Source organism: Azolla caroliniana, unplaced genomic scaffold (genome assembly GCF_043228905.1).
Source record: "Azolla caroliniana isolate FFs.n. ecotype wild unplaced genomic scaffold, voAzoCaro1.0.p SCAF_10, whole genome shotgun sequence".
Lineage (NCBI taxonomy): Eukaryota > Viridiplantae > Streptophyta > Polypodiopsida > Salviniales > Salviniaceae > Azolla > Azolla caroliniana.
In genome coordinates this window covers 20,121,758-20,147,236 of record NW_028230445.1, presented here as the reverse complement: position 1 = coordinate 20,147,236, position 25,479 = coordinate 20,121,758, and the positions used below count along the sequence as shown (strand labels likewise).

General features: G+C 36.6%; 2 protein-coding genes across 4 annotated transcripts; both read left to right on the top strand.

The window, feature by feature from the left end:
• Positions 1-667: 667 nt before the first annotated feature.
• Positions 668-2,271, top strand: LOC147859453 (U-box domain-containing protein 25-like). The gene is made up of 2 exons (XM_087325294.1): positions 668-1,655; positions 1,692-2,271. The coding sequence occupies exons 1-2, from the start codon at positions 770-772 to the stop codon at positions 2,147-2,149; spliced, it is 1,344 nt and encodes a 447-aa protein (XP_087181420.1). The 5' UTR covers positions 668-769; the 3' UTR covers positions 2,150-2,271.
• Positions 2,272-4,445: 2,174 nt separating this feature from the next.
• Positions 4,446-23,971, top strand: LOC147859452 (phosphatidylserine decarboxylase proenzyme 2-like). 3 transcript variants are annotated; one of them, XM_087326520.1, is made up of 21 exons: positions 4,446-4,692; positions 14,736-14,815; positions 14,925-14,949; positions 15,886-15,945; positions 16,025-16,093; positions 16,194-16,295; positions 16,512-16,562; positions 16,659-16,742; positions 16,833-16,924; positions 18,098-18,253; positions 19,163-19,247; positions 19,758-19,869; positions 20,761-20,861; positions 21,404-21,451; positions 21,555-21,701; positions 22,568-22,663; positions 22,769-22,843; positions 22,925-23,017; positions 23,165-23,251; positions 23,346-23,396; positions 23,562-23,971. In XM_087326520.1, the coding sequence occupies exons 1-21, from the start codon at positions 4,498-4,500 to the stop codon at positions 23,829-23,831; spliced, it is 2,079 nt and encodes a 692-aa protein (XP_087182646.1). In that variant the 5' UTR covers positions 4,446-4,497; the 3' UTR covers positions 23,832-23,971. The 3 variants fall into 3 exon arrangements, with proteins under 3 accessions (XP_087182646.1, XP_087182647.1, XP_087182648.1); XM_087326521.1 differs by lacking the exon at positions 4,446-4,692 and having other exon boundaries at positions 14,730-14,815; positions 16,033-16,093; XM_087326522.1 differs by lacking the exons at positions 4,446-4,692; positions 14,925-14,949 and having other exon boundaries at positions 14,730-14,815; positions 16,033-16,093.
• Positions 23,972-25,479: the final 1,508 nt, after the last annotated feature.

Sequence of the window (25,479 nt, the reverse complement as noted above, 5' to 3'; positions counted from 1 at the left end):
TAGAGCTTATATGTAAACATCTTTGATTCTATTTTCATTATGTTTGTAATAATTCATGTAATATAATTATATTTTCCGAAATAACGTGTATTTGGAAAAAAAGGCCATAAAAATATAACACATTCAGTTATTAAATAGATAATCCCAATAACTCTAAAAAAGAGTAGACATGAAATTGACATTTCTAAGCAATTTAATATATAAGTAAATTACATACAATACACAGTTATTCATGAACTTATATATATATATATATTTATTTATTTATTTTTATTGTATTTATAAATGGACACATGTATTGATGCAATTACATATAGATATATTATTGTTTTATTTAGCTATTTTTATAAATTGTTTTTTCTTCTCAAGAAAAAGTAAAAAAACAAGGGTAGAAAATTGTAATCATGCAACTCCTCCTTTTTTTAGAGAAGCAAAAAACTGAAAAAACAATAAAAGAAAAATTAGCAAAAGAAAAAAGAAAGATTAAATAGAAAAATCAATTAAAAGACCAAATAAATAGGGGGTGTGCACTGTGTATAAAGAGAAACTCAATAAGAGTAAAAGCAAAAAAAGCAAGTAGATGTTAGTCTAGTATATAACAGAAGGAAGAAGAAGAAGAAAGTAGTAGTAGTAGTAGCTAATAGATAGTAGTAGTACTAAGTAGCAGTAGTTAGTAGTTAGTAGTTAGTAGTTAGTAGTTAGTAGTAGAAAGACTCTTAAGGAATTGAGGTAGTAGTAGCAGCTAATTCCATATAAGGACTTATATATAATGCCGACAAGAAGGAATACAATGCTGGCCTATGACGATGATCCTCCGACCGACAAATTCATCCGCCAAATTGTTCCAAGCCCATCGGGCCCACTGCCATTGCGTGGTCGCGATCAAGATCAAGACCAAGATCACCACTACTTCCGATGCCCCATCTCCCTAGAGATTATGCGAGACCCCGTGACTCTTTCCACGGGCCAGACTTACGAGCGCGCCGCGATCCAACGTTGGCTGGCCACGGGAAACTTGACATGCCCCGTTACGCGGGCACCCCTAGACTTACTCCTCTACAACAACAACAACAACAACAACAACAATAATGTCGGCGGCGTGACCAATGATAAATCCTCTTGCTCTTCCTCTTCCTTGAACTCTTCTTCTCTTCTAGGCTTCCTTGTCCTCCCAAATCTCACGCTCCGCCGCCTCATCCACACGTGGCCCCAGCCCACCGACAACACCGCCCAACCTCCCGACACTAATGACCCCATGCTCTTTACTAGCCATCCATCCACTACATTGTCTTCTTCTTCTTCACCTTCCTTGGACTTATATGATGATCTCCCCATCGGCCCCTACGGAGATTACCCCCCCTCTAGCCTCACAATTGGGGGTCTCGTGAGCTCCCTCGATCATCTAGTTCATATTCTTCATCGACAACAACACCACACTTATAACAATAACGCCCATGGCAACACCCCCCTCAACTCTAGTACTAATATGAAGCCCAATTATTATGTCGATATGATGAAGCGCGGTGTTAAATCTCTCTTCACTTCGTGCCTTTCAAGCTCCGACAATTGGGTCCTTGCGATCGAAGCAAAGGCTCCGTCAGTCCTTATCGAATTGCTCCTAATCTTAGTCATCGAGATGCCGGCTCCCCCCATGGCTAACGATTTTGGTCATGATAGAAAGCATGGGGGACATGGCCATCGAGGGCCTAGTGCTAGTAGTACTATGATCGAGATGGCAATCGCCACTATTGAGCTCTTGTGCAGGCGTAGCGAGGGGAGGGAGATGGTATCAAGCCATGCAATAGTGGTGCCTTTAATGAAGAAGATGATGATGATGAGGAAGAAGATTAAGGTTTCCAATACCAATTCTAATCACCAACAATTGTCGCGAGCAAGTGAGTGTGCATGTGGTGTTCTTCTAAGTATAGCTAGGCATTCAGTGAAGATTCAAGAGGAGAGCTTGGAAGAATCCATGGTTCCTCACCTCTTGTTGCTCTTACAGCAAAGCCAATGTAACACTAATAATAATGCTAATGATAGAGGTAAGAAGAAAGCCATTAACCTTCTTAAGCTCCTCCAAACCAATTGGCCCCATCACCCTTGTATCACCAATGCCAACTATAACTACACTTATAGCCTCCCTCATTAATTCACCACCAATACTCTCTAAGGATCATTTGTATATTTCCAAATCATGATTTGTAATGAAACTTTACCAAGCAAAACACAACTTGAATAATTTGGAATCAATAAATTGTTACTATTGTGTCATTTCATGATGTGATTTTGTAATAAAATTATCAATATGTGACATAAGAGAGTTTAATTTCAGAGAGTTTAATTTCAGAGAGTTTTCTCGTGTTGATTAGGTAATGTGAAAAGCAATAATATAACTTGGTGGGACTAGGCCCCATAATCAATCATTTCATGGATGAAGACTCCATGATTATACGATGATCATATGTCATGAACTTATGCCAGAGGGTGAATATTGGAAGGATTTTGTTCCCAATTCATGTCCAAAATGTCATAGGTAGGGTTATATACACATATAAAAAGTATACATTAGAATTAGCTCGATGAAGTAATAAGAATGGGATTACAATCTAGATTATACATCGAACTACAAATGTCATCAAACTTACAAGCCTCAAATTAGCAAGGAATATACCAAGTATAGTTTTATCTAAATCATGTGAACTACCAAATACTAATGATGACTCATCCAAGAAACTAGTTAGAGAACACATAGTTTGATGCTTCCACCAATTTAACGTTCATGGACTCTCAAGTCCCCACAATGTGTTCATATTCTTCTTGATCATGGATAGATATCATGTAATGTGGTCACGAGGAATATTGTTGTAGATTTCGTATCACAATTGCGTAATGGGACATATAACAAGGCAAACTTTAAATTAAAAAATACATTTGTCTTTTGTGTTGCCTTTATCCTTTATTTGAACTCGTAACATTGTTTTGAGGAGATAACTAATTTTTTATTGTTAGATTTGAGTTTTGTGTTACCGCTCACGTCCTCCATGATAGCATCAGATTAATTATCATTTTATTATTGGTTCTTAAGTAAGTGGGTGTTGTGTGATGAACAAGCATTTCACACTATGGTCCAAGGAGTTAATTATTAAACTACTAGACTATTGATAGTTGCCACTTTTTTTTCCGCACTAACACGCTCAAATGAAGGGCACTATCTTTGGATTGACATCAAGTTATAGATGCATACATAGCATTCTCGAGAATTGTTTTGAAAAGCCTTAAAAAAGGCGCACACTTGTAACCTTCTTTACACATCAGCATAACTATTGGCTAATTACAATTGTTTATCTCATAGAATCTTTTCAATGTGATCAATCTATCTTTTATTAACTGACATAACTCAAGAACATGTCATGTGATGAATATGTTTAGGAGACCAACGTGCTCAAATCTAATAGTTTGGGCATTGTTTGAGGAATGTGTCATTTATATATTCTAGGATGTGCACGTTAACAAATTTGGAAGTACAATTGAACTAAATCCACATTGTTAATAAGAAATGGCCAATTAAAACCATGTGCAACTCAAATGTGTAAATAGATTGAATCTACAATTCAAATTGTTATCATACCGACTTGGTTTTTTGCGCACGATATATCAATGTGATTGTACAATGAGTTCTAGATGCATTGTTTACTTGGAAGGCCTTGCACAAAAATATGATGACGGATGTGTGAGTTTGACACAATGGGTTTTCGATGCTCATTTTTGCACATTATAACATACATATTGGTACATTTCCAGTGCATCCACAAAATTTAATAGGAGGGTACATGTCGTTTTCTCACATGATTCAAGTGCTTGTGATATAAAAGGGCTTGCATGCAATGACCGCCTTTTAGTAAGCTCTGGTTCGATCATTTTGATTGGTTTATCAAAGAATCAAATTTATAGTTTGGATAGGACATTGTCCCCATGCAAGGGGGCAATTGTTAAAATGTTTCTTCTATTATCAACCCTTTTTCGATGGATCATTCACCCCTATTCTAATCGTGATGTTACCAACTTACTGAAACACTATGAAACCAATTTGTTTCGAAAGGAAACCAATTCTATTAAAAGTTTCAAATGATTGTCGTACTGAATAAATATAATGCAAGAAATGACCAAATTGCAAATTGACATGTTCAAACATAGCATCGCGACAAGATAATTTATATCAATGAGTGGCAAATTCTTTGTTGGTACTCGAGTTGAATATGAAGGATTTTGATATACATATGATAAAAGCTCAAAGTTTCGGTTTCATAATTTCCATTGAGTTTCATAAAGTTTAAACTTTAGATTTGGATTTTCCTCCAATTTAGGGGCTCCTAATTCTAAAGCCAACTTTGAGGCGGAATATACACACACATATCCAATTTCTTCTTCTTCTTCTTCTTCTTCTTCTTCTTCTCTCTCTCTCTCTCTCTCTCTCTGTCTGTGTCCGTTTGTGCAGCCATGGGACAGAAGATTTCTCGTCGAGGAGGACGGCCCCGCTATGGCGACGGAGATGGAGATGACTACGACGATGCCTCCGATTCTGTTTCGAGAAGTGGGAGAAAGATCCTCCAAGCTTCCTCCTCCAATCCTCCTCCGTCACACCATTTGCAGCCCAGATCTTACAGTGGAATTGTCAAAATAAAGCTCGAGAAGGTATACATTGATTCATGTATGTATTGTGCATTCATATACATCATATCATTCTAAACAAAATGCACGGTTCACTTCTGAGATCACACACACACAAAAAACAAACAAACTTTTCTGCCATTCTTTTCTGTACTGAAGACTGTATAGACCACTTTGATATGCTCGAGATAATTTTGAAAAGACTACTCTGGCTAAGCGAGATGCCTTTTGATCTCATGATGGAGAAAATCCTGGACTTTTATGATGCCGAGAACATTCCAAACTGTGTAGAACACTCTTGTATGTTCTGGGGTCACGTGAAATGGCACCATTTCCATGCTCAAAACTGTATAGACCACATTTATATGTTTGCAATAATACTAAAATACTTCTCTGTCATTCTTTTCTGCACCCAAAATTGAATAAACCACACACGCTTTTTGGCTGAAGTTAATGTGAAATGATAGTGGAACTAATGGATATTTGTCATTGACATTCTTTGTCGTGTAATTGCGATGAATGCTTAAAACTGTAGACAACTTCAGTATGTTCAAGATCATGTGAATAGGGTGTTTTGCAATAGAAACAATTGCTATTCTCTAAGAAATATTCTTCGTGACCTGATTGAGGAGAACAAACCAGACCGTTATCAAGCTCGGATATGGAAAATACTCAAAACTGTTATGAAGTCTTATGTATGTCTGAAATAATGTGAAAAGACTTTTTGTCACAAACCTAGTAGTCTCTGGGTAAGGGACATCTTTTTTATCTGGTCATGGAGAAACTTCTGAAAATTTATTCTCTTTCAAAAGTTTCAATACAATCCCACCGCACCATAAGCACGAACTTGTATGTGTAGTACTTTCGAAAGGAGATTGCGACGCTGGAAAATATGCTGTTGTTGATACGTGATGGAAGATCCTTCCATTTCTCTTGTTTCTGCTTGAAATCCTTGACATGTCAGAAAGACAATTCCGACAATTCAAGGAAATGTAGAGTGTACAGTCTATTTCTATACGCATGATCATGTTCTTATGATGTCCTATAGAAGTGATATTACAATACCAGCAACCATGCATCCAGTAATTTGTGATGGAATATCTTTGGTGAGGTTTTATCATGCTCCAGATATTTTTCTTCTTTCTTGTTGAGAAATTCGATATCCCAGAAAGAAGGGAAACTTGGACATCTCTAGTATATGGCTTAGTGGAGATTCCTCCTTGGCCATCTCCATTCATCAATGCACCAAATATTATTGCAGTCATTAAAATGTATCTCACTCAGATTTCTATGAATATCACTTGCATCCTTAACTGTGAGGAAAGGAGTGTGAAAGATGCATAGAATGAGAGAAAAAGGAAGAGAGACAAAAGAAACATATATTAACTTTGGAAAAAAAGTATATTAACTTCTACTAGAGGCTAAACTGGCCTTTGAGGCAACTCATGATTACAAGTACATGTAGCTACATGTTATCATTACTGAAAAAAAGATTTAGCTTTTCTCAAGTTTAATTAATGATCACAATGCATGAGGTGGCATCACAATTGGTAATGATTAAGAGAGAGTCGGAAATATGAGGAGGGGAGGAAGGAAAGCGGAGAAGTGAGTAAGAAAGAAAGAAATATTAACGTCTTCTAAGACCAAATTGGCCCATGAGACAATTGGTTGCAACAAAATGGGATGTGTACCCAATCATTGAAAAAAGGTTCTAGTATTGTACAAAAGGTGTTATGGTGTAACATATTCTATAAAGGAAATGGCTATGTGATAGGTCTAGTTTCATTTCCATCCAAGTCTCTTGAAAAGGTGTACAAAAGAGTTCTAGTATTGTACAAAAGGTGTTATGTGTAACATATTCTATAAAGGAAATGGCTATGTGCTAGGCCTAGTTTCATTTCCATTCAAGTCCCTCGAAAAGGAGCGGGAAGTCAAAGGGTTTCAATGTGGGTGTGGCCTGTGGTCCCGATGTAAAAGGTATCCCAACCATAGCTTCTAGGTAGTGTAACTGATGATCCCTTATCTTCTTGATTGCTTCTACACCATGAGTGGCTTTGAGGCCCGGCATTCGAGGGTGTTTGGTTGTTCTTTGGTTTTCTGCTTCAACGAGAGAGAGGGTGAGTGGTGCAGCTGTGTCCACGCTCATTGTCCCATCCTGTCTTTGAAAAATTTCATTGGTTACATGTTGGTGAATATTAGGTTAGCATTTTGTAGCTTATTCTCTCTATGCTGTTTTAACTCTAAGACATATCTACCTAGTTTCTTTATATCTAGGGTATCTAATAGTTTGGAGAGGGTCCTAATATGTCTTGAGGAGTAGCAAATGCCATGAGGAGAGACAAATGGGCATTTTTCAAAAGAAAATGTTGCTTTATGTGTGCTTCGGTGGTAATGTTTTTGGCCGACAATGGATGGCTGAATCTTCAGCCATTTCTAGGTAGTCTTCATGCCATAATGGAAGAGAGAGTCGTGATCTTCTTTTGAGCTTCTTCTTGGATGAGCTAAACGCTTCATGCGCTGTTACTTGATGGGTGTTAAAGAACTGCAAGAAAAATGAAAGGGCTATGAGAAACGCAATAGAAGTACATCCAAGTGAAGGTCAGCCTTTGAAGCTGGTGGGTGGCAGTATGCTGGGTGTTTTAATGCCAGAGTTGGGCACCACTTGAACCTGGGGAAGAGGAGGGTGGTCGGAATTCAAATAGCATGCCCTGTTGAATATGATTCACAAAGTTGAGCATGAGGACCCAGAGTGGAAAACATTTTGTGGTTATTAGGAGGATATGTTCAAGGGGTTTAAAGGTAAAGAGGGATGTTTGACGGATCAGCTATTGAGAGATGACGTTCAGCAAACAGGACTGTAGTAGAGATGAGAGTAGAGACACGCAGATCTTTGGTATACCCAACCGCCTTGATTGGTACACAAGAAAAAAAGGTTATTATATTAGTTAACCTTACAAAGAAAGTGGTGTGTTCACATTACAAAAAAAGGTGTCCTGTCCAGGTGAACAATGTGTTCACATATACGAATAATTACCTAATTTGTGAACTACGGGCCTTTACACCTAACAACCTCCCACTTAAAGGTCCGATGTGAACATTCAAGTAACTCCCACTAACTGTATGCAATGCTCATGTTGAGCTTTGCCAAGACTTTTAGTGAGAATATCTGCAGGATTATCCTGTGTTTTGATCTTGGTCAATGTGACTAGACCATCCTCCAAAACTTCTTTGATAAAGTGATGTCGCACATCAATGTGTTTGGTGCGCGAATGAAACATGGCATTCTTAGCCAGATACACAACACTCTGGCTATCACATCCTAACACAGGAGTACTAACAGACATGCCAAGATCTTCACCAAGTCTGCTGAGCCATATAGCTTCCTTTGAAGCTTCTGTAGCTGAAATATATTCAGCTTCAGTAGTACTCAGTGCTACAATCTTTTGCAATTTGGAGCACCAAGACACTGCTCCACCAGCAACTGTAAATATATACCTGCTAGTAGACTTACGTGTATCCAAGTCACCTGCCATGTCTGCATCACAATATCCCTGCAAATTTAATGCACCCTTCCCATAGCATAAACATTTTCTCTGTGTACCTTTAAGATACCTGAAAACACACTTGACAGCCTCCCAATGTGCTTTCCCGGGATTAGACATATAGCGACTAACAACTGCCATTGCATAAGCAATATCTGGACGAGTAACTACCATAGCATACATTAGAGAACCACATGCTGATGCATAAGGAATTCCCTTCATAGCATTGATTTCCATCTCATCCTTTGGACAATCAGCCTTGCTGAGTTTAAGATATGACGGCAAAGGAACTCCAAGGGACTTTGCTTCTGCCATATTAAATCTGTTAAGCACTTTTTCAATGTACTTTTCTTGTGACAAAAACAACAATTTGTCTTTTCTGTTTCTACTGATTCTCATGCCCAAAATATGCTCTGCATTTCCCAAATCTTTCATAGAGAAGACCAATTTCAGTTGATCTTTTAGAGCATCAAGACTAGTCTTTCTTTTCCCAGCTAGCAACATATCATCCACATATAGAACAAGTATGATAGGACTGTCATCGATATCCTTTTTCGTGTATAAACAATGATCTGCATAGCTACGATCAAAGCCTTGAGAAAGCATAAAAGTATCAAACTTCTTATACCACTATCGTGGTGCTTGTTTTAGGCCATACAAGCTACGTTTTAGTTTGCATACCAAATGCTCCTTGTTAGAGACTACAAAACCCTCAGGTTGTTTCATGTAGATCTCTTCATCAATATCACCATGCAAAAAAGCGGTCTTTACATCCATTTGGTACAACTCCAAATTAAGCATTGCAGTGAGCAAATAGCACACGAAGTGTGGTCATCTTCACAACAGGAGAGAAGACCTCTTGGAAGTCAATACCTTCCTTCTGTGCATAACCCTTGGCAACTAATCTTGCCTTGTATTTTGGTTTCCCTCCAATTTCCTTTACCTTATAAACCCACTTATTTGGAAGAGCTTTCCTTCCTTGAGGTAAGGACACAAGATCCCATGTATCATTTGCATATAAAGATTTTATTTCTTCTTGCATTGCAAGCTCCCACTTACTGCCAAGTTCACATGACATTGCCTCCTTATAAGTAAGAGGTTCACCCTCATCTGACAGCATGACATAATGCAAAGAGGGGTCATATCTATATACCTGCCTCCTTGAACGATTAGACCTACGTACCCAATGATCAGTATTTTCTGGGATTGGTTCTAAATCTGGAGGAAAATCATTTTCAGCACTTTCTGGCTGTTGCGAACCATGTCCAGCATGTTGTTCGACATCTATATTTTGTTCTTCAGTACCTTCATCTCGTTGACCAATACCTTCATGAGCATCTCTTTGCTGTCCAACTTCTTCTGGCTCAAAGATAACCGGTTGACCATCATATTCAACCTTTGGTATAGCATCATGAGGTTTATTTTCAGATTTTGTGGATGGCTGTAATTGCTGAAATGTAACGCTCTTAGAATTCCCAACAGAGGAACAAGCATTTTTCAGCAATTTTTCTTCATTAAAAACAACATTCCGGCTGCGTACAATTTTTCTGGACTGAGGTAACCAAATCCTATAGCCCATTTCACCTTCATCACCATAGCCCATAAAAATGCCCATGGTGGACTTAGCATCGAGCTTATTTCTCAGCTCACTTCTAATGTGTACAAACGCATCACAACCGAAAATTCGTAAATGGTCATATGAGGCTGGTTTGCCAGACCAAACCTCCTCAGGGATTCCATTTTTTAAGGACTTGTTGGGAGAACGATTACATATATGAACCGCGGTTTTTAATGCTTCTCCCCAAAATTCATGAGGGAGATTAGCTGTGGACAGCATGCATCGTACTCGCTCACACAAGGTCCTATTATACCTTTCTGCCACCCCATTTGATGAAGGGTTATATGGAGCTGTAAGCTCTCTTTTAATACCATGTAAGTCACAATAAGACTTAAATTCTGCAGATGTAAACTCACCCCCATTATTTGTTCTGAGACATTTCAGTTTTGTCCCTTTTTGAGTAGTCACAAATGCATGAAAAGATTTAAATGCATCAAATGCATCACCTTTTCTTTTCATCAAGTACACCCAAATCTTCCTAGAATAATCATCGATAAAGGAAATAAAATATGCAGCACCGCCCAAGGATTTTATAGGCATGCTACATACATCAGAATGCACCAAATCTAGCACATTTGGTTTACGAGAGATACCAGAATAATAAGAATTTCTCACTTGTTTGCCAAATAGACAATCATTACAAAAAACCAGCTTTGATCCTTTAACATCAAATCTTTTTAAAGCAGAAAGGACTTCAAGTCCTTTTTGGCGCATATGTCCTAATCTCTTATGCCAAAGCTCTAAACGAGAGTCGAATTCAGCAATAGCAAGAAACTTTCCAGGTAAAGCTTTGCATTGCAAACAGTACAGAGTGCCCTTTTTGCAACCTTTCACAATAACCATAGATCCTTTCTTTAGTTTCCATAATCCACCACCGAATAATGTGGTGTAACCATGCAAATCCATCTGTCCTATAGATAGCAAACTTTTCTTTATGCCAGGTACATACCTAACATCTTTGAGCACAAGCTCTTGACCATTATCCAAAGACAATTGTATGGTTCCAATACCATCAATATTGCAAGCACTATTGTTACCAAGATAAACTTTTCCATAACTGCCTGCATCAAATGTGGTAAAGCACTCCAAACATGGAGTAACATGAAAAGAAGCCCCAGAGTCTACTATCCATGTCTGTGTCAATCCATCATCGATTGACAATAAAGCATCAATAACATCTGTTTTGGTGATTTGCATGTCTTGAACATGAGCTATAAAGGCATCACCTGTAATACAAAGTACATCACCATCTTCACCAGATAGGTCTTCAATGATAACATTTGAAGCCATATTAGCTTTCTCTGTTGTATTAAACTTATCCTCTTTGTTTTTCTTCTCTCCTACATTCTTCTTCCTTTCTAGTTCCATCTTCCAATATCTACAATCAGGTTTCTTATGACCTTTACGGCCACAATGATAGCATGTGATATCTTGTTGTTTTCCTTTCCCTCTACTCTTACTTCTATTTCTTTGTCCTACATTTGGGTTCCTCTTATCATATCTCCCCCTAATATTGTATGCTGAACCACTACCTTCTCCACTAGATTGTCTTCTAATCTCTTCACTGAGAATAGAGCCCCGCACACCATCAAAGGTCAAGGTGGGGCTATTAGATAGTGAAACAACTAATGTTTCCCACGAATCCGGTAAAGTCATAAGTAGGAAGATAGCTTTGAGCTTGTCATCAAAAGCTGGTAATCCTGAATCTTGTAGTTGGGAGAGAGTACCTGTGAATAACGATAGATGCTCTGTTGCACCTTTCGACTCATCAAGCCTCATACTGACAAGTTTTCTCATCAAATGCACCTGATTCACAGGAATAGTATTCTCGTAAGTTTTCTTAAGTTTCTCCCAAACTTGATGGGCAGTAGTCAAGCCCTTTACATCTACAAGAATTTCATCAGAAACAGCCATTTTAATATATGTAATGGCTTTCTTATTCAGAGTGTTCCAAGCATCATTTTCCATGCTCTCTGGTTTCTTTTCTACAAGAGCATCTTCACAATCTCTTAGAAAGAGGATGCCCAGCATACGCTCTTTCCACAATTCGAAACCTTTTCCATCAAATCTCTTGATTTCAAAGAGGTTTTTCACTTCAGCTGAAGTGGAGGCCATTGCTCCCAAGATTTATGACAGATGCCTTCAGAAATTGAGCAAAATACCAATAGGAAAGGGTCTGACAGATTTTTTATTTTTTTTATTTTTATTTTTTAAATCTGTGTTTTCTGCTGATTCTGAATCTAAAGAAAAACAGCAAAGTAGAGGAAAGAGATTTGGCTCTGATACCAGTTAAAGGTAAAGAGGGATGTTTGACGGATCAGCTATTGAGAGATGACGTTCAGCAAACAGGACTGTAGTAGAGATGAGAGTAGAGACACGCAGATCTTTGGTATACCCAACCGCCTTGATTGGTACACAAGAAAGAAAAGGTTATTATATTAGTTAACCTTACAAAGAAAGTGGTGTGTTCACATTACAAAAAAAGGTGTCCTGTCCAGGTGAACAATGTGTTCACATATACGAATAATTACCTAATTTGTGAACTACGGGCCTTTACACCTAACAGGGTTTGCCTTCACTTGACAACCATGGTGAAGAATGTTTTGCACGAGTATGATGATTGTGATTTTAATGAATGTGAATTGGATGATTTGTGCTGAGGCAATGCCGAGATTTGGAGACAAACTGGATGATTGGAATAGTGCAGACACATGTGTTTGGCCTTTATATTAAATGCGACAATGTTATGGAAAACAGTACTAGCCTTAATGGCATTGGTTGTGTTAACGGGCTAAGAATATGTGTTGCACGAGTATGATAATTGTGATGTTAATGAATGTGAATTGGATCCTTTGTGCTGAGGTGATGCAGGGGTTTGAAGTCAAAAGTGATGATTGAAATGGTGCAGACATGTAATTGGCCGTCATGGTAAAGATCACAATGCTATGGAAATCTATCCTTGCCTCGATGGTATTGATTGTGTTAATGGGTTAGCAGCTTTGGCTAGTATAAACGACTCAGATGATGACCCTGATGTTGTATTGGTTGAGAACTCAAGCAGTTGTGCTAAATTCAAAGCAGAAGAGGGGATGACTTTTGAGAGACAGATTGTGCCCTTGAGAGGACATTTGCATGATGGGATGATGTTTGGAAAGATTCAAGAAGCATTAGAAGAGTAAGATAACGACTTTTGATACTCCTTGTTAGGAGGCCTGAATTTGTGACATGTTTGAGGCCTTGATTAAACAACCTGATAATTATGTTGCATCTTCTCTAGCATCTCAACTGTTCTTGTATCACGTGTCAGATAAACTGAATGGCTTGTTGGATGATGTACTTGAAGACATGCTTGCTATATTAGATGCTGAGGGCAGTAGTAGTTGAAGTATCAAAGGATTTGATTTGATGTTCTTTACACAGTAGGGGAATGTTATAGTATGACATTATAGCCCCTCACATAGGTTCTAATACATACCAATTAGAGTATTGTATACTTTGCCATATCATCATGCACACTTATTGCAGCCTTTGGTCTTCTGTATGTTTTCATCTATTATAGTATTGTTTTTTCATTTAAAAAGGAAGGGTTAAAAGATTAACTGATGTTTGGACTATGTAATTGTCTTTCTAAAAATGTGGTGGTTGTGGAGTATCATAAGGTTAGTGAAGTCTACATATATGTGGATGCCTTATAACTGATTGAAGGCACTAAGAAATGTGTGGTGGATCATGGTAATGATGCTTGGAATGCGTTATGTATCAAAAAACAAGAAAGATAAAAAATATGTCTTGAAGGCATTACGAATTGTGTGATAGATCATAATAATGATTGTTGGAATATTTTATCTATCGAGAAACAAGAAAGATAAAAAAATATGCCTTTTGATGGAATGTTATTTGATGCATATGAAGTGGTAGTTGTTAAACAATGTGGAGAGGGTCAAGATAGCTATCCCTTTGATAATTTGTGTTTTGTGCATGTGCTGTTTTTTGTGTGGGATTATAGTATGCTTGGAATCAAGCTGCTGTCAGATTAGTGCCTTCATTTGTCCCTTCCAAGATTAAGGATAGGCAGCATGTAATCTACTGATACCCAAAATATATCTATTTGAAACAAGGATGTCTATTATGACAATCTTCACTACCTCACCTCCTGTTGCATCTTCCAACATTGGGCATTTTTAGCAACACAGTAGATTATTTAATTCTTGTACTTCTCTTCATGTCTGGATTTTGATTTCCTCATCATCTGCGAACCCTTCCAATATGTGGACACTTTTAGAAAGTAGTGGTTTAGTTGTACTTCTCTCCAGCCATGGACCAGAGTCTTAACTTATTTTGCCTCTTCCGATTTTCTAGTTTCATTCTTATTTCATACGTCTAGAGAGCAGTCTGTTTATTCGTCAACTTTTTGATGGGCCAGTTTTTACTCTCTCACACTAATGCAAAGGAAATTCTCTTTGCTGGGCACTTCAGTGAAAATTGCACTTATAACTTGCAAATTTGGTTGCCTTCTTTTCTATGTGGGCCAGTCTTTACTCTCACACTAATGCAAAGTAAATTCTCTCCAAGACTATGTATCATTGCTGGGCACTTCAGTGAAAATTGCACTTATAACTGCAAATTTGGTTGCCTTCTTTTCTATATGGGCTTAAAATTCCTTCTCCATATATCAATATTCTGTTTTTTTGGATGAATCTTCCTGTGTTATGTCTGAAGTAGGTCCATATAATAGATGACATGGAGTATCTGCTTATGTGGAAGACTGATGCTAGTTTGTAGTATTTAGAATAATTAGATGGATAGTTGTGAAGATGACTTATGAAACTATATGTACATGCAATGTGGGTGTCTTACCTTATTTTCAATTTGCAAAAATGAGTGCCCCATTTATTTGTCGAGAGCAGGCAGATATGGAGTTCAAGGACCGTTGGTTTGCCTGCATTTCTCTTGGGCAACAAACATTCCGTACTGCAAGATCATATCAGTATATTTTTCCTTCCCTTTATTTTCTCCATGTTTTCTTTCTAATGCACATTAGACTTACAATTCTTTGTCTTTTCTATTGGAATATATACCTACCTGGATCAACGCAGTACTGACAAACCTATCTGGAAATCAGTAAGATGAATTTCTTTGGCTTGGTCTACCCTTTGTTCTAAAAACTTAAACTGCTGTAAAATACATACTTAAACTGCCATAAAATACACACAGTTGTATGTGGATTGTGTACATTGTATATAGAAGTCTAATAATTCTTAAAATGTTTTGTTCTTTTGATATCTTTTAAAGAAAATGTCGATAGGGACGTACCAAAACTATTTGATGAATTTGTAAGCGCAAACTATTTTCTTTGCATAAGGTACTTATATTTGAAATTCAGAGCTAGCCCTTCAATTATTCAAGGTTGTGATAAATAGGAAAATCAATTGATATTGTGCTCAAAGTGCCTTTTGACTTCTCAAAATGGTCAAATGTAAAAGTTTACGAATTTGCATTGGGACTTGTGTCCGTTTGTCTTTTCAAAATGATTTAAGGTTGGATCAAATTAGCATTGGCATCAAAGCTTGAACATCGTTTTAAGTAATTTCTCCTTAATTACTCTTGTTGTGGATATGTGATTAATCTATAGTGATCAGTTTAGTATTTACATAACATAATTAAAAATATAAATATTAAATTAGAGTTTTATGCTGTAAAGGTCTTACATTTATCGATAAGAAATATTAGTCAAAAAATTTGGATTCTGTTTTGATTTAGGTTACACAACCCTTTAAAATAGAAATGAGTCATTTATGATTGTTACATACATTTTGACACTGTTTGAAGCTTCAGCCTGTATTATCCTTACGAAAACATCATTCTTTCTTAAAATACTCGTTTTCTAGGTTTGTACAGCCCATTGCTTCCATAGCTCTTATGGGACCCTTATAAAGGGTAATTCTTGTTCTTTTTTTCTGTACGGTATGCATGTCTTGTTATTTTGGGTTGATAGATTACTGTTATTGTTTGAGGATTCATGGTCAATGCTTCATCCCCATGCTTGTAAAACTGTAGGAAAAGAAAATTGCTTTAGAAGAAAATGGACCACGCATTGCTCGAATTTCAGTCTTTGAGGTACAGACACATTATCTTATCATCGATCTTTAGATGTGATATGCATACATAATAGTTCTCTTTGCTAAAAATGTAACAGACAAACAGGTTATCCAAGAATAATCTTGTTGGGTACTGCGAAGTGGACCTTTCAAGTGCCCTGGCTGATGTAAACACCTCTGTGCCTTTAAAATATGCCGGGTGGTGATTTTGTTTTGTTAACCTTGTGAAGTTTTAATGATTTTCTCATTGCAGAAATGTTGTTGCAGGGGAATGATAATAACTGTGAAAGAACAAGAACACTTGATTTATATGATCCAAGCACAAAGACAAAAACTGTTGGTTCAATCACTTTTGGATATAGTGCAGAGGTCTCCATTTCCTATATTCTCTTTGCTGCTTGCATAATTGAGAGTACTGAATCAAATTGTGGTAGTTTCTGGATACTTTCTATATAACAAGCACAGCATGAAGAGGCCTCTGCGAGTTTCATATCTTATTTTTTTTTCTACTTGTGTAATTGTGCACTATCATATTATAAGCTCCCAATCATGATCCACTATTTATCCATGCTGGGATTATGGCAGGATCGATTAGAAACAGAACGAAGTTTTGCTAAGCGTCTTCTCCAAGTAATGGTATTTAACCTCCTACCATCACAAGGGAACACAAGAAGTATGCAATATGTCTAGTTTATCGTTCTCATAGAAATTCTTACTGGCTGGATATTTCAGGATTATGATGAAAGTGGGGAATTGTCAATGCAAGAGTTTCGTGACCTCATTAAAGCATTTGGGGCAAAAGCATCAACTCGTGAGGTAAAGTTTGCAGTGATGCCAAGTGGATTCCTATACAGTTCAGGGTGGATATGCAAATGATAAAATTGATTATTATTTTTTTAAAAGTAGATTGAAGAACTTTTTTTACAAGCTGATTTGAATAACGATGGAAACGTTAATTCTGATGAGCTTGCTGGGCTTCTGGCAGAGTATCAAGAAAAGTAATCCTACAGGCCCTCTTTCACATTCTGTCCTTTTTTCATTGTACATATATTTGATTTTATGTTTGCTTTCATTGGGAGAGGAGAAAGAAATATATTAACATTTACTAGAGTCCAAAGAGAGATCGTGAAGAAAAATATGAGTGGCTTATATAACAATCGGCAACGGTTCGGGTCGGTTTGAGAGGGTCCAACCGAACCGTTTAAATATTTTGAAACCTGAACTGAACCGAAAGAACTTACCCCGTGGAAATGCTCTATAATGGAACCCTCTCTTTGGGTGGTCGTGATCAAGGGACCACCACGAAACTGTTAAACCGAACCGCTAAACAATTTTCAAACCGTTAAACTATTAAACCGTAAAAACTGCGCTTTCGTGGTTCGATTTCGGTTTTCAACTTAGGTCAAAATTTAAAATTTAAAATTTAAAATTTAAAATTTAAAATATTTCATTTTTAAAAATTTTAAAAATTTTAAGGATGTTCCTAAAATATGAGAATAAGGTCTAAAAATGAAAAGATTGTTTAAAAACATTTTATTAATTAAAAAAAAAAATTTAAAAAAAATAAAAAAAATAAAAACAGTTAAACCGTTTTAACTGCGGGTTGTGACTGTTGAAACTGAACCGAACCGTTTAAAAAAACTTAAACTTGAACCGAACCAAACCGTTAAGCTGCGGTTTTGCGGTTTGGTTTGGTTCAAACTGAACTGTTGCCGATTGTTAGGCTTATACTAGAAAAGGAGAATTATAGTTTGGGTTTTCTAGAGATATATGATAGCAATGCTGTTGCATGACATGGTTTTGCAGTTGATTATGATTCTTGGGGTAAATTTATAGCATGAAGGGCTTCACTAGTAACTGTGAGTATGGGATGTAGGGTGGTTGGGAGAGGAAAGGAAGAAGTATATTTGATTGCATCAGAAGAAATTTTGTGAGCTGTGATTGCCTTTGTATCCCTTGTGGAATTGAGGTGGAGAGTACTGTAAGGGCCGACTCCTGCTCGAGCAGGTCTTGCTCAAAGTGGGATGGGGCAACCTTCTCCATCAGTTATATATATGTTGTGTTTATCCCATTCAACAGATAGTCATTTGCATTATTATGACTGTCAAAAATGGTTTAAAAATTTTGCTTTTCGTTTAGAGGTTATCATCTAAGATGTTTATTCGTAGCAGGTCAGGTTTGATGAATAGATGTCCTGTATGTGGAGAGAAGCTTGGAAAGTCTCAAGCTATTGATGATGTAATACACATAAGTCTATGTTTTGATGAAGGCACTGGATATCAAACCATGACTGGGGGGTTCTTAACTGAGAAACAAGCTTCGTATGGGTGAGTATACATTATATAAAAATGGTTGATATGATCTAAAGCAATATTTATGGTTAATAATGGCATGTGCCAATATAATGATAAGATTTTACCGTATTGTTAAAAAACGCGTATTCTACACATATTCTATGTTTTAGAACTGTCGTTTTTTAGAATTTGACGTATTCTACGTATTTAACAAGTATTTATCATTTCAAAAAAGTTTGATTTTTTTTTCGCCCGCACCATCATCTTGGTTGACACCATTACTTGCACAATCCTAGCAACTATTTCATTTGCAATCAGTTGTGATGGATGGATATCAAAGCATGGACTTAAAGTGGTGTGACTGTTAGAGAGCTATAAGCATTTGGAAACTGGAATGCGGAGCAACAAATTTAGTTCCGTTGATCAAGCAACTGTCTTGATTAGTGCTGGTTTCTTTTACTTCATTGCTTAGGAAGTTGATTGGCAAATGAATATTCTATATAGGTTTCACAGAGCATTATAGCATTTTATAGAGTGCATTGCGTCTTCCTTCCTTTGCCATTGCACACACACACACAGATTCAAACATGAGAAGTAGAAGAAGAAAGATCAGATCTACACCAAGATTAGGGTCTCTGCATTAGAAATTAGAGTTTCGGGTGAGATCAGGATTTCAGATGAAATTGCAATTTCAAGCAAAACAAGGTCCTTGGAAAACTTTAGATTTCTACAGATCATTGATTTTTCAGATTAGGATTTCTCCCTCCTGAGTGGCTCTATACTCATGTGCCCGATCAGGCAGGTTGATGGTCTCATATGTCATTTTATCTTTCTGCATGCGATAATGTCACACATCGTTTCATTTCAATTTGTTTTCAGGGGACTACACAAGAATGTAGTTCTCACTCTTGTAATATTCAAAATTCTCTTTTTTGTATGTAGATGGATGTTTAAGTTAAGTGAGTGGGCTCATCTATCATCCTATGATATTGGACTGAAGGAAGGATCTAAGTCATCACATATCTTGGTGAGTCTTAACAGAATGCTGAACTAATTATTGATACACTTTGCTGTGTATATGCATAGGCTGTCAAAGATGGCATGATTGGCTCCTGTCTGAAGGCAGGTGTTTGTATGTCTGTTGTGGAATGTGTTGAATGTCTAATAGGATATTTTGTCATATATCAAGATATCTTCCTTCCACCGCTCTCATGTTTCTTCCTGTCCGAAATCATAGAACAGGTGTCAGGTATTAAACTGATAAATGACTGTTCTTATCAAAAAGCTTTTGCTGGATTCAAAATCATTTTGCTATCTTTGCATCAATATTTTGCTAAGAGGCGAATACTTTTACATGAAACTATTTGGTTTGTTTCGTTTACCTCTTATGAAAATAAATTTGATGCGTGAGCTCCAGAAACTTTTAAGGTTTGTTACTTCTGCATGCTGCATGGCACATATCTATCTCTAGTTTTCTGGAAAGTGTGATGCAAAGGTAGACATTGTATATTATTAAATGTTTGAATATAATAATCAGGTTTTTGACCGAAGAACTCAACGGCTTGATGAGGAGTTGATTGACAGTAAAATTGTTTTAGCAATGCGAGCCATATATCAGTCTAAACTGGGTCTTACATTGATTGATAAAGGTAGCTTTCCATCTCCTTCTTGCTAAATAACTTTATGTGCAAAGGAAGAAAAACAGAGTGCTCGCTTAACTGTTAAGTTCATCGTTCTTGTTATGGATTCATTTATGTTTAATGCTCATTTCCACACATTAGTAAACAACAGAGCTGTTAAGTCAGAGCTGAAGGAGTTTTCTGTTTACAATTTGGTATTTCCTAGTTCGTACTTTAACATGTGAGTAGGACAAGGGAATAATGCAGACTTACCTCAAAATTTGTGGGCGTTTTTGCATCATGTTTAATTTAGATTTGGATATCATTGCATTGGTTTTGATTTCCGCTTGCCTCTGAACGGCTACACCACAATTCTGAAGGATTTTTCTAGAGATGATATGCATCTCTGGTCTTATAACTGAGAGCAATTGACCTGGATACTTGTATAAAACTCTTTTTGATTTATCTCTCTCGCTCATGCATATTTAATTTAGAAGCATCAAACTTTTGAATTCGAAATATATTCAAAAATATCATTGTTTATGAAGGCTGGGCAACAGAAAACTTCGGGTTTGTTTGATATTTATAAAATTAAATTGTAAGAAAGAGCTGAAGTCTAGTAATAATTACTAAAACAATTTGTGAAGGTAAATTGTTATAATGGGAACATGTAAAAATAAAGTATATAGTTAGCTCATTGTTAAAGGTTTTGAAGGGTTTACATGTAAACACAGTTCCTCATCTTCATTAGATGGTTTGAAACTTATTATTTTGTTGTTCTTTAAAACCCCAAAATTTGCAATTTCTATACAGTGATTTCATGGGATGCTCCTCCTTGTTCCTCAAAAAATGTTTAATAGCGAGATGTGTATGAAACCATATATTTATGATTACCAGTAGGTGTAAAGTCCTGATCTGTAGGTACCAAGGAGTTGCTTTCAAACTTATCAAAAAAACAAGGAATTGAAATGAGCTCACCTGAATCAGCTAAAGACATACCCAAGTTCATTGAATTTTTCCAGGTGATTCTGTTTTTTCTTGTCTACTTTTTCTGTAAAATTGAATCTGGAAATGGGGATGATAATCGGAAAAGAACCAAGAATATATGCAAGCATAGCCCACCCGTTATTTTGTATTTTCACCTATTCTCTGGGTTTCAAATGCAAGAACTTTAGAAATCCGGTGTTTATTGATACAATCAATTTTGTTTTTGCATATTTATGTTTTACTCTTCAAACCATGTCTATAAATACACATATGTGCATAATGTATGTATAAATCCATTATATATATTGATCTGTTTACTATACTTTAAGTGGTTTGCATGTGCACATGTGCTTTAATTTGTGTGGAGTTAGTGTGCTCAGTATTTGAATTTGTGTACACATTGTGTCAGCAATGGTAACTAGTGTGATGTGTGGCTGCCTATGTTTCTATTGTGTGAATGTCCCTTATCCCCCCTCATTGCTGTGTCCTGTCCTTCAGGGGAAAAAGGGAAGTTAGCTCTTTTTTTCAATATGAATGTTTCTTTTTTCCTTTTCATGCTTTCTTGTTTTTGGCACAGGACCGTATCAACATTGATGAATTTAAGTGTTCCATTGAGAGTTATAAGGTTTGGTCATTGTACTCTCATCTAATAGATGATTTACATATTATTGGATGCTGAAATAATATTCCAGCTTCAAAATGTGTAACACCGTCTATATTGCATCCAGACTTTCAATGACTTCTTTACCCGTGAGCTTAAGCCTGGAGTTCGTCCTATTGACAATGAGGAAAATGATTATGTCGCTGTTTGTGCAGCAGATTGCCGTCTTATGGTATACAAATCTGTAGATGATGCTAAGCGATTTTGGATTAAGGTTTGTAATGGGCTTTGATGCTCCTATTTTAATTCCAGAGTAAACTTAGTGTTATATATTTTAGACAGTTTGACAACATGTAGTAGATAATATACATGTGGAAGCTATGACATGCTCATATTTGTATTATGCATGAAATACAGCCCAAACTTTTAACTGATGTATTCCACACAGTTGACTTGATGGTAGAAGCTTTTTATGGAAATTTTAAATATGGGTAGTTGAGAAATTACTGCATCAAATTGTATTTGGGTGGTTTATTTAACAGTAGCATTTGAGTTCAACATACGGGGTTTTAAAGTTCTTTCTTATGATTAATACTTATTTACATATAACCCCTAAACCAGTTTAGGCTTAACCAGTTTGGATTGGATAGGCCAAATCGGTTAAGCCTAACCCGAACCGTTGTTGATTCCTACTATTATCTTAATGGAAAACACCCTACTTGTATAGTGGGTGGTGGTGGCTTTATAGCTTACCACCACCAAGGGAGTTTCCTTCTAATGAAGGAAACCAACTTTATAAGAAATATAATTCTTATTTATTTATATTACTATATCTCTTTATTTATTTATTTAGCTATTATTTTCCACATTTCCATGAGACTTGTTCCAACACTGTGTGCAAGATTTATATATGTGATGCAGGCGGGGTTGGTATTTAAAGAGTATATGTATGTCGTGCATTTGAATCATGATATAGAGGCTTTTAAATAGACCTTGAATGTATGTGATATAGAGGGTTTTAGAGATGCCATTTCAAATATTCCGATCCTAGATAGAAGCAGAGGTGCAAAAAAAGTGATGTTCAAAGATTTACCACATAATATTTTACTGGAAAATAATGCTAATATTTGGATTTTACAGGGCCGTAAATTCTCTATAAAGGGTCTTCTTGGTGAGGAGGTTGTCGCAAATGATTTTGAAGGTGGATCTATTGCTATTTTTCGACTTGCTCCACAAGTACTCATTCTTTTTAAACAAACTTTCGTTCTTATGCTGTTATCATATTGATAACCGTCTCATGCCATGATAATTGTTATTTTTTTCGATTTTATGAATTTACAGGATTATCATAGATTTCATGTGCCCATTACTGGTGTGATTGGAAAAAACGTACCAATTCCTGGTAACTTATACACGGTATGATGGAATTAATTATCGACTTGAAGAGAACGAATGATTTCTTGACATATTGGAAACTTGACTCATGAGTTTTCGCAGGTCAATCCTATCGCTGTGAATAGCAAGTACTGTAATGTGTTCACAGATAATAAACGGGAAGTGAATGTAATTGAAAGCAAGGAGTTTGGCAAGGTATATCCAGATCCCAACAAGCATTAATTGCACTATGTAAAAAGTTTCAATGTGACTTTAAGATTTAGTACAATGGAATCATTGTGAATTTAGAAGAGTAGTACAAACACTCTTCATTGACCTAAAGTGAACACTCTTGTATCTCAGATGGCATTTGTAGCTATTGGTGCAACAATGGTTGGGAGCATAACGTTTACCAAAAGAGATGGTGACCATGTAAAGAAAGGTGATGAGGTAAGCCTTTTTACAAGAAGTCCATCTGTTGAGGAAACATTCTGTTACCACTCTTAAGTTAGATTTGTTCTAATGGTCGACTGTGTTCATGCAGTTTGGTTTCTTCTCATTCGGTGGAAGTACGGTTATTTGCGTGTTTGAAAAGGTTAGCATTTTCTGTCTCATCCGTGATTGGTATATTGATATCTATACCAATGCTGGAGTTTTACATAATACAATGCAAATGCTTGAATATTTTGGAATTATAGCTGAGTGTAGTTAGTTTTATCTCTTGGTTACCATAGATTGATCTTTCTTTTATCAATTGAAGGGTGCTATCGATTTTGATGAGGATCTAGTTGCAAACAGTGAGAAATCATTAGAGACGTTGGTATATATGGGAATGAGTCTCGGTTTTTCTACACGAATGCCCGATGAAGATGTTGCGACGACACCACGACCTAGTGTCAAGAATAGTGTGTTGGGACTAGACAATGAGATAGCCAAAAAAGGAATCATGGCTTCCACTAGTTTTAATGCAAGATGTGCTCACCTTGGTGAGCTTGATGAAACTGGAGATGATAGTTTGGAGTTTGAATGATAGAGCAATCCTTTGGACATTCATTTTGAGTTTGTTTTCTAAAATAACATTTCTATCCATAGGAAAGTGTGGGGAAAACCACATTGATGCATTAAAACTCTCTATTTGTGAGCATTTAATCCATTTGATTAAACCTCCCTATATCCCTATTCGTCTCTTTTCTCATTTAAAAAAACCAAACTTGAAAGTCATTTTAATTGATGAAGACTAATATAGAAAGGATGAAATAGAAAGCTTGGAAAGATAAAAGCACATATGGTCGATTATTGTTAATTATTCGATTTTCCATGGGGGACACAATACAAAAGGATGGGTTTTGTTGTCCAGAAGAGCATGTGATGATGATATGTAACCATTCGAGGCATGAATGAATTTGACAAACTAAGGATATGATCAAAATTCCATGATTGTTTGAAACACGACAAGAATTTGGTGAAATTCTAAATGAAAGCTTGAAAATGCTCTCATTTGGGAAATACGACATTCATGGTAGCTAATTAATTGATGGGTCAAAAATACTGGAAGGCCTAGTAAATTATGAATGGCTGTAGTGTAAATGCATAATAAAAATTCACTTGATATGCTTCTTTTATAGAAATTTCTTCGATGTATTGTGCATCATTTGATGTATTTTTATATAGCTGGAACTTATTTGAGGCTTGGCTCTAGGTATCTTTTCTCAATGCTGAGATTTATATTTTTCTTCTTTCCCATAATATAATTCATGGAGGTTTTGATATTTGCTAATGCAATATTTTGGTGGATATTTTCAACAAAAACTGTATAACTTGAATGTGATGTTTGGCATTGTGTGTGAAATGGTGAGTATGATGGATGTAGCTCAATTGGTAAGGTTTCCCAATGGAGAATACAGGTCATAGGGCCAATACCTACAGTCCACATTGGCATCTAGTTTATTAAGTGGATATGGATGGAGTAATAGAGAGCTGAGATAATTGGGTCTCGAACCTAGGACTTAGGGTTAGCAATGTAATAACTTACTACATCGATAAAGTAATTATGATAGGGAAAAATATAGATAGTGTTGACCACATGACTAGATATAAGGTCCTTCATAGGGCTTGGCAATGTTTAATCAAATGTACAAAGCATATAAAATAGTTGTCCCAATGTATGGTTAGAGCTTAACCTCGATGGAGTAGTGGAATTAACTAAATTGCTAGCTAGGCCTTTGTGGCAAAATGTGTTGCCCTTTGGTGGAAGTCTGAGGGATATATATGTATACCTCAAGTATAAGACCCTTCATATAGATGACTAATTAGAATATAGGTATAAGACCCTTCATAAAGCTTGGCAATGTTTCATCCAATGCACAAAGCGTATAAAACACTTGTGTCAATGTGTGGTTAGAACTTACTTGATGGAGTAATCGGAATTGCGACAAAGTTCCATGTGGAATTAAACGGGTTTGTAGCTAGACTTTTGTGATGAAAAGTGCCGGGCCTTGGTGGAAGTTGGAGGGCTCTTTGGGGGGATGTGAGAGATGGGCATGGTTACTGACATTGGCACTTCTAGCGTGAAAAGTGTCGGCCCTTGGGTGGAAGTTGGAGGGCTCTTGGGGGATGTGAGAGATTAGCATGGTTACTGACATTGGCACTTCTAGCGTGAAAAGTGTCGGCCCTTGGGT

Coding starts and splice junctions, on each gene's coding strand:
- LOC147859453 (XM_087325294.1), top strand. CDS start 770: ATGCCGACAAGAAGGAATACAATGCTGGCCTATGACGATGATCCTCCG. Junction 1,656..1,691: donor GATGCCGGCTCCCCCCATGG/CTAACGATTTTG, acceptor AGCATGGGGGAC/ATGGCCATCGAGGGCCTAGT.
- LOC147859452 (XM_087326520.1), top strand. CDS start 4,498: ATGGGACAGAAGATTTCTCGTCGAGGAGGACGGCCCCGCTATGGCGAC. Junction 16,296..16,511: donor CTTTTGGATATAGTGCAGAG/GTCTCCATTTCC, acceptor GGATTATGGCAG/GATCGATTAGAAACAGAACG. Junction 19,870..20,760: donor TCTTACATTGATTGATAAAG/GTAGCTTTCCAT, acceptor CCTGATCTGTAG/GTACCAAGGAGTTGCTTTCA.